This window comes from Xyrauchen texanus, chromosome 34 (assembly GCF_025860055.1).
Source record: "Xyrauchen texanus isolate HMW12.3.18 chromosome 34, RBS_HiC_50CHRs, whole genome shotgun sequence".
Lineage (NCBI taxonomy): Eukaryota > Metazoa > Chordata > Actinopteri > Cypriniformes > Catostomidae > Xyrauchen > Xyrauchen texanus.
The window spans coordinates 1,195,802-1,205,801 of NC_068309.1; the positions used below are offsets into that span (position 1 = coordinate 1,195,802).

At 35.1% G+C, this 10,000-nt stretch overlaps 1 protein-coding gene across 1 annotated transcript in view; it reads right to left on the reverse strand.

Moving 5' to 3' along the window:
- The window catches only part of LOC127627334 (macrophage mannose receptor 1), a 31,087-nt gene that overhangs the window by 19,332 nt on the left and 1,755 nt on the right, over nt 1-10,000 (reverse strand). The window contains 11 exon segments of the mRNA XM_052103681.1: nt 1-93; nt 206-288; nt 2,210-2,368; nt 2,498-2,599; nt 2,681-2,800; nt 2,909-2,991; nt 3,085-3,220; nt 3,324-3,442; nt 3,525-3,634; nt 9,114-9,337; nt 9,430-9,563. The exon segment at nt 1-93 is cut by the window's left edge and continues 52 nt beyond it. Of these exon segments, the coding sequence (XP_051959641.1) occupies nt 1-93; nt 206-288; nt 2,210-2,368; nt 2,498-2,599; nt 2,681-2,800; nt 2,909-2,991; nt 3,085-3,220; nt 3,324-3,442; nt 3,525-3,634; nt 9,114-9,337; nt 9,430-9,563 (1,363 nt within the window).

A 10,000-nucleotide genomic window follows, 5' to 3' on the forward strand; every position in this document is an offset into this window, starting at 1 on the left:
TCCTGTATCGGGATGTTCCGTCCCACGAATGTGAACACAATCTTCATTGCCCTGCCAGTTGTCAGGCTGGTTTAATTCCCATGGCAGGAAGTCCTACAGCGAGCACAGACATGCTGTCTAACACACTTCTGTATTTCTGCTCAAACACATTCAGAGGCCGGACAATATAAACAAATGTAACCGATGTTTGAAGAGTTTCACTCACGGGTTGAGTTCCGTCGGTCCAAACAAACGTTCCCTCACTGCTGATGTCGTTCAGACCGACCCAGGACGTTCTGCTCATGTGGGCTGTGTGATCAAACGGTCACAAATTAAAGACATTTTCTTCTAAAGTGTGTCGAGTCATTTGTATATGTACTTTGTAAGTTGCTAAATTTGCAATCTGGTGTTAAATATGACTGATGTCTTGTGTTCAACGATCCTGAAACAGGATAATTGTTATGGTGGTCATTGATATAAAGCCACAAAGCACCCAATACCCAAAAATGTTTTAGAAGTTTGAATATATTTTTTGAGGAATTATAGGCTTTTGGATACACTTGGTCAAACCCAAATGATAAATGCAACCCATAAATAACTAAAGTTATTTAATTATTGATAATTATTGACCTAGGGAGTCCTAGATGCAGTTCACAATAGCAGGTATTGTTGGATAATATACAATAATTTGCACACCATTTATACAGCCATTTTGCTGAAATATGATTGGCTGCTGGCAGCCATGTTTTTTATTTGTTATATTGTAGAATATGTTAGCATTTAGACCCTACAAGAAGCATACCAATGTTCAACTTCATTGATAATACAGTTGCAGAGTTATGAGCATTTTTTGAAGTGGTAGCGCCCCCTACAGGCGATATTTATATTCTTTTTTTTATAAATTAATTTAATACTTTTTGCAATTTGGTAAGCAGACTAGAAATGTGCCTTTATACATGTGTATACATTTTCGTAACATTTGGCCTTTTCGTTTGGTAGATATTGGTCAATAAGCACAATGTATGACGCCTGACCAATTAGTTGGCTAATATCTTTGCAACGTTTGGGCGAATCAAAATTACTTTGATAACTTTTTCTCAGGAGTGTTTGTAGTAGACACCAATTTTTGTGAGAATCAAATATAAGGCCTAGGAGGAGTTAGAAAAAGTAGCTTTTTTAGAAAATTAGAATTGCAGAAAATTTTTATAAAATGCCATAATACGAAGATATACGTTTTGGAATTAGACGAAAAAAGAATTTTGAGATTATTCAACTCTGTTGCTGAGTTATTGGTGAAAACGTAAATGTCCTTGTTATAGCACCACCTTGTGGCCGATTTTCATTCATCTTGGTACACGATCTTATTCAAACACGGTCTAAAAATATCTCAAGTTTCGTAACAGTCGGCCATTCAGATTTGATGTTATTAGCTACTGAAATTTGATTGGCTGCTGGCAGCCATGTTTTTTTATTTGTCCAATTGATATTGTAGGATATGTTAGCCTTTGGCCCCTACAAGATGCATACCAATTTTCAACTTCATTGACGATACGGTTGCGGAGTTATTCGTTTTATTTCTTTTGTTGTTGTAGCGCTCCCTATTGGCTAAATTTTTCGCTACTTTGTGTGAATCATCAGAATGTCCTGTTGTCTATGTTTATCAAGTTTCATAACATTTGGCCATTTCGTTTGGTAGATATTGGTTAATACGTACAAAACGGACGATGACTGACCAACACGTTGACTTATATCTTCGCAACGCTTCGACGAATCAAAAAAATGTTGACACATTTTTGTCAGGAGGGTTCATAGTAGACACGCCCCAATTTTTGTGCAAATCGGAAATACGGCATAGGAGGAGTTAAAAAAAGTAGGTTTTTCGAATTATGCAAATTAGCGCAAACATTTTCATGATGGAAATGAAGAGCTGTACGTTTAGTTCGTCTTGAGCCAATGAATCCAACGATGTAAGACACTTGATTGTGCGACAAACGGTTTAGGAGTTATGGACCAAAATATAAACATGATCACTACAGCGCCACCTTGAGGCCGATCAGGCCGAAACTTTGTTACCCTGTAGTACTCTAAGGGACTACCTTCCCTCCAAGTTTCAGCTCTCTAAGACTTACAGTTTGGTCTGCACGATCAGTTTTAGGGCAGAATAATACAAATAATAAAAATCCTTACTATTACAATAATAAGCTGATAGTTCAGGGGAAGCGTTTCTTACCCGTCAGGAAGCTGATGGTCTCCTGGTTGTGGACGCTCACCAGATGTCCGCTCTGAGCGACACAATAATTTTCTGCATCCTGCCACGTCTTCACGGATTCTGTCTCGAAGTGAAAGCAGTGATCACCGAAGAGAAGATATCCTTCATCACAGTGAGAGTCTGCAGAGAAAAAGCCAATCACATGTCAACTACTCTCATCTGAAACATCAACAACAACGGAAAAGTCATCTCAGTCGGGACGCTTTCATCAAATCAGTCAATCGTTGGGGTTGGGGTAATGTTGTTCACCTGGAGCTGAAGTGGGCTTCACGTTCTGACCTCCGGCCATCTTGCAGATATAGCCCAGATTTTTAAAGCAGTTGGTCGTTTCCCATTTCCCAGCGTAGTTTCCTGTTAAAGACGAACAAACGGTCAAACGTTAAACGATATGTTTACGATGGCCAAACTGTCTCAGTCCTCCGAAGATCTCACCGGTGTAAATTTGGCCGCAGTCCCACTGGCTCGCCGAATTCTGAGGGAAGTTTGGGCTCCAGTTTGAAAACTCAACCGCAGTTTTGTCCACCCAGAGAAACGTTCCGTCTTGGTCCTTATCTGGTGTTACAGACAAAACCGAGACAAACGATTTATTGAGTCGCAGAAGTTCAGGTCAAGAGCATTTGAAGAGCTTCTCTTTGATAATCGTTCCTCAGATCGGCTCACCTGAAACGCCGATCCACAGATCAGGTAAATCTACCTGGTGAAAATCGGGTAACTGGGCATTTACGAAGAACTGCTCCGCTTCACTAGAGATGAAAACAATCATGTTAAATAAATGATCAGTATTTGATCCAGAAGTGTCTAGAACAATCTCCGTTTACATCCGTGTTTATTCGTACTTCTTGATGGTCACCAGGTTTGCGCCCATGTTGAAGCACGTGCTCTGAGCCAAATACCAGCTGGTCAAGAGATTTCGGTTACTGACCACCCAATAACAGTTACCAGCGAAACTCAACCAGCCAGGAGGACAAATAGCTGCAGACACACACACACACACACACACACACACACACACACACCAGTGAATCAAGCAGAATGTCCATGTGATAAAGAAATCTCTTGGCGATTATTCTCTTACTGTTCAACGCTCTTTTGCACATGTACGGTCGTGTATAACGGCATACATGTGTTTTCCATTTCCCATAATCCTCGCCAGCCTCTTTAATCATGGCGGTACACAGGCCGTTCGGTTTGTCACTGTCTCAAACACACAGTTTTATTATCACACAGAACAACAATGACAAGAAACCAGCCAGATCCGGTTACTAGTTGAACTTACGTGAGATCTGGTTGACCCTCCGGCCAGTTCGTGTAAGTGGAGGTACTTGCGTCCGACCAGGTGAATGTCGTGGCATCGGGTTGTATTTGACACGAGATAGTCGTGCATGCCTGAGAACACGAGAGATGCACAACTTCATCGTGCTTGTTGTATCAAAGACTATATAACATGTTGTTTATTAGTGTTAAAACACACTGATGTTGTAGGGTTAGGGTTACGTTTGTCTTGAGACTCAAATTACACTCCAACTTGAAGACTTCTGTAATGTGAAGACAGAGATGCTGTGCAAATATACGTCTGTTTGCACTAGAGGGTTAGAGACAGAGACTCCAAACTTGCTTTGATATATGTTCAAACTGTATTATATTTAATGCGGTTACATTTAATGCGTTACATCTTTAATGCAGTTATATTTAATGTGTTATATTTAATGCGTTGCATCTTTAATGCGGTTATATTTAATGCGTTACATCTTTAATGCGGTTATATTTAATGCGTTGCATCTTTAATGCGGTTATATTTAATGTGTTATATTTAATGCGTTGCATCTTTAATGCGGTTATATTTAATGTGTTATATTTAATGCGTTGCATCTTAATGCGGTTATATTTAATGTGTTATATTTAATGCGTTGCATCTTTAATGGGGTTATATTTAATGCGTTATATTTAATGCGTTGCATCTTTAATGCGGTTATATTTAGTGCGTTATATTTAATGCGTTGCATCTTTAATGCGGTTATATTTAATGCGTTATATTTAATGCGTTGCATCTTTAATGCGGTTATATTTAATGCGTTATATTTAATGCGTTGCATCTTTAATGCGGTTATATTTAATGCGTTATATTTAATGCGTTGCATCTTTAATGCGGTTATATTTAATGCGTTATATTTAATGCGTTGCATCTTAATGCGGTTATATTTAATGCGTTATATTTAATGCGTTGCATCTTTAATGGGGTTATATTTAATGCGTTATATTTAATGCGTTGCATCTTTAATGCGGTTATATTTAGTGCGTTATATTTAATGCGTTGCATCTTTAATGTGGTTATATTTAGTGCGTTATATTTAATGCGTTGCATCTTTACTGCGGTTATATTTAATGCGTTATATTTAATGCATTGCATCTTTAATGCGGTTATATTTAATGTGTTGCATCTTTAATGCGGTTATATTTAATGTGTTATATTTAATGCGTTGTATTTAATGCGTTGCATATTTACTGCGGTTATATTTAATGCGTTATATTTAATGCATTGCATCTTTAATGCGGTTATATTTAATGTGTTGCATCTTTAATGCGGTTATATTTAATGTGTTATATTTAATGCGTTGTATCTTTAATGCGGTTATATTTAATGCGTTACATCTTTAATGCGGTTATATTTAATGCGTTGCATCTTTAATGCGGTTATATTTAATGCGTTGCATCTTTGATGCGGTTATATTTAATGTGTTATATTTAATGCGTTGCATCTTTGATGCGGTTATATTTAATGTGTTGCATCTTTAATGCGGTTATATTTCATGTGTTATATTTAATGCGTTACACATTTAATGCGGTTATATTTAATGCGTTACATCTTTAATGCGGTTATATTTAATGCGTTGCATCTTTGATGCGGTTACATTTAATGCGTTGCATCTTTAATGTGGTTATATTTAATGCGTTGCATCTTTAATGCGGTTATATTTAATGTGTTACATCTTTAATGCGGTTATATTTAATGGGTTGCATCTTTAATGCGTTGCATCTTTAATGCGGTTATATTTAATGCGTTGCATCTTTGATGCGGTTATATTTAATGCGTTATATTTAATGCGTTGCATCTTAATGCGGTTATATTTAATGCGTTATATTTAATGCGTTGCATCTTTAATGCGGTTATATTTAATGCGTTATATTTAATGCGTTGCATCTTAATGCGGTTATATTTAATGCGTTATATTTAATGCGTTGCATCTTTAATGGGGTTATATTTAATGCGTTATATTTAATGCGTTGCATCTTTAATGCGGTTATATTTAGTGCGTTATATTTAATGCGTTGCATCTTTAATGCGGTTATATTTAGTGCGTTATATTTAATGCGTTGCATCTTTACTGCGGTTATATTTAATGCGTTATATTTAATGCATTGCATCTTTAATGCGGTTATATTTAATGTGTTGCATCTTTAATGCGGTTATATTTAATGTGTTATATTTAATGCGTTGTATTTAATGCGTTGCATCTTTACTGCGGTTATATTTAATGCGTTATATTTAATGCATTGCATCTTTAATGCGGTTATATTTAATGTGTTGCATCTTTAATGCGGTTATATTTAATGTGTTATATTTAATGCATTGTATCTTTAATGCGGTTATATTTAATGCGTTACATCTTTAATGCGGTTATATTTAATGCGTTGCATCTTTAATGCGGTTATATTTAATGCGTTGCATCTTTGATGCGGTTATATTTAATGTGTTATATTTAATGCGTTGCATCTTTGATGCGGTTATATTTAATGTGTTGCATCTTTAATGCGGTTATATTTAATGCGTTACACATTTAATGCGGGTATATTTAATGCGTTACATCTTTAATGCGGTTATATTTAATGCGTTGCATCTTTGATGCGGTTACATTTAATGCGTTGCATCTTTAATGTGGTTATATTTAATGCGTTGCATCTTTAATGCGGTTATATTTAATGTGTTACATCTTTAATGCGGTTATATTTAATGGGTTGCATCTTTAATGCGTTGCATCTTTAATGCGGTTATATTTAATGCGTTGCATCTTTGATGCGGTTATATTTAATGCCTTACATCTTTGATGCGGTTATATTTAATGCGTTGCATCTTTGATGCGGTTATATTAAATGCGTTGCATCTTTAATGCGGTTATATTTAATGCGTTGCATCTTTAATGCGGTTATATTTAATGCGTTACATGTTTAATGCGGTTATATTTAATGCATTGCATCTTTAATGCGGTTATATTTAATGCGTTACATCTTTAATGCGGTTATATTTCATGCGTTGCATCTTTAATGCGATTGTATTTAATGCGTTACATCTTTAATGTGGTTATATTTAATGCGTTACATCTTTAACGCGGTTATATTTAATGCGTCACAACTTTAATGCGATTGTATTTAAGGCGTTACATCTTTAATGCGATTGTATTTAATGCGTTACATCTTATTGCAGTTATATTTAATGCGTTACATCTTTAATGCGTTACATCTTTAATGCGGTTATATTTAATGTGTCACATCTTTAATGCGTTACATCTTTAATGCGTTACATCTTTAATGCGGTTATATTTAATGTGTCACATCTTTAATGCGTTACATCTTTAATGTGGTTATATTTAATGCGTCACATCTTTAATGCGTTACATCTTTAATGCGGTTATATTTAATGCGTCACATCTTTAATGCGTTACATCTTTAATGCAGTTATATTTAATGCATTACATCTTTAATGCGGTTATAGTTAATGCGTCACATCTTTAATGCGTTACATCTTTAATGCGGTTATATTTAATGCGTCACATATTTAATGCGTTACATCTTTAATGCAGTTATATTTAATGCATTACATCTTTAATGCGGTTATTTTTAATGCGTTACATCTTTAATGCGGTTATATTTAATGCGTCACATCTTTAATGCGTTACATCTTTAATGCAGTTATATTTAATGCATTACATCTTTAATGCAGTTATATTTAATGCATTACATCTTTAATGCAGTTATATTTAATGCGTCACATCTTTAATGCAGTTATATTTAATGCATTACATCTTTAATGCAGTTATATTTAATGCGTCACATCTTTAATGCGGTTATATTTAATGCATCACATCTTTAATGCGGTTATATTTAATGCGTTACATCTTTAATGCGGTTATATTTAATGCGTCACATCTTTAATGCGTTACATCTTTAATGCAGTTATATTTAATGTGTTACATCTTTAATGCGTTACATCTTTAATGCAGTTATATTTAATGCGTTACATCTTTAATGCGGTTATATTTAATGCATTACATCTTTAATGCAGTTATATTTAATGCGTTACATCTTTAATGCGGTTATATTTAATGCGTTACATCTTTAATGCAGTTATATTTAATGCGTCACATCTTTAATGCGGTTATATTTAATGCGTTACATCTTTAATGCGGTTATATTTAATGCGTCACATCTTTAATGCGTTACATCTTTAATGCAGTTATATTTAATGCGGTTATATTTAATGCGTCACATCTTTAATGCGTTACATCTTTAATGCAGTTATATTTAATGCGTTACATCTTTAATGCGTTACATCTTTAATGCGGTTATATTTAATGCGTTACATCTTTAATGTGGTTATATTTAATGCGTCACATCTTTAATGCGTTACATCTTTAATGCAGTTATATTTAATGCGTTACATCTTTAATGCGGTTATATTTAATGCGTTACATCTTTAATGCGGTTATATTTAATGCGTCACATCTTTAATGCATTGCAACTTTAATGCAGTTATATTTAATGCGTTACATCTTTAATGCGTTACATCTTTAATGCGGTTATATTTAATGCGTTACATCTTTAATGCGGTTATATTTAATGCGTCACATCTTTAATGCGTTACATCTTTAATGCAGTTATATTTAATGCGTCACATCTTTAATGCGTTACATCTTTAATGCAGTTATATTTAATGCGTTACATCTTTAATGCGGTTATATTTAATGCGTTACATCTTTAATGCGGTTATATTTAATGCGTTACATCTTTAATGCAGTTATATTTAATGCATTACATCTTTAATGCAGTTATATTTAATGCGTCACATCTTTAATGCGTTACATCTTTAATGCAGTTATATTTAATGCGTTACATCTTTAAAGAGATTGTATTTAATAAAAAATCCTATTTAATAGTGGAATTCCTGGTGAACAACTACAGTACCCATGATCCATCAGAGAAAGATCCACCAATTATAAAACTCCGCCCACTCCCATGATGCACTCTGAATGACTCAATCGAGTCTTCCTACAGCTTCACACTACTTATATGTATAAATCTGATTATTTTGCAGTATACTTCAAATGTATTGTTTCTAAACTTCTATACAGTATATTCAACAAACTGAAATAAATCGTTTTGTATTTTTCTGTCATTTTGTATTTGATTACGTCATTAGCAATGCTTCATGGGATTGTAGTTCATTCCCTCTTTAAAGACGGTAAGTACAGTCTTGTGTATTTGTCAGATTTATTTTAATACTTTTTTGCTTCAAATCAAAGTTTGTAATGTTGTGATTCTCCTCAGAGCTGGTTGGTTTGTTTCATGATTTACTCTTTTATGAAGAATTTTATGAAATCTCTGTGGAGAAATACATCCGGAACAAGAGCGCTGGAAAAGTGGGCATGCACCGTTACGCTCTAAATATATAAGATAAATTGTTTTGCAACAGGGTTTATAAAAGTAACCTGCAGCACATGTAAAACTGCCACCAAAAGGGATTAGAGACAAATGATAGATTTGACTGTCCGTCAGAGAACATGAGATCTTCTGATGATGCTGTTAATCTCACCAGAGTGGAGAATCCAATCCAGAGGTCAAAGGCCGAGGAGTCCAGTCGACTTGTCACGTACTGTTCCTCCTCAGCAGAAGTGATGGACACTAAGTCTCCGCCCTCTCTGACACAGTCACTGCGAGCCGCCGCCCAGCTCTTCCTAAGCCCCGCCCTCCGCTTGTAGCAGTTTGAGCCGAACTGATCCCAGCCGTTGCCCGTGTCACACAGCGGCGCTGGATTAGCTACAGAAACACAGAAATATGCCTATAAAGCAAATGTATATGGTTGAAGTTGATATAGATATATAGTATATATAAATACGGCTTAGACATACGGTTGGGTCGTTTGCAGATATACTGTCGTCTGGCTGTGCAAGTTTCATCATTCCACCGGCCTTGATTGGTACCCTGAACCTGACCACAGTCTTCATTATCTGCCCAATTATCAGGCTGACCCTCCCTCCAATACCTAACACACACACATTAAACACACACACACACAAACACACATTAAATATACACAAACACACATACACACATTATACACACACATACACAAACATTAAACACACACAGTAAACACACAAACACAGATATACACATTAAACACACACACACACACACATTAAACACACACAAACACATACACACATTAAACACATGAACACACACACATTAAACACATGAACACACACACATTAAACACACACATACACAAACATTAAACACACACATTAAACACATGAACACACACACATTATACACACACATACACAAACATTAAACACACACATACAGAAACACACACATTAAACACACACACACATTAAACACACACATACACACATTATACACATGAACACACACATTAAACACATGAACACACACACATTAAACACATATACA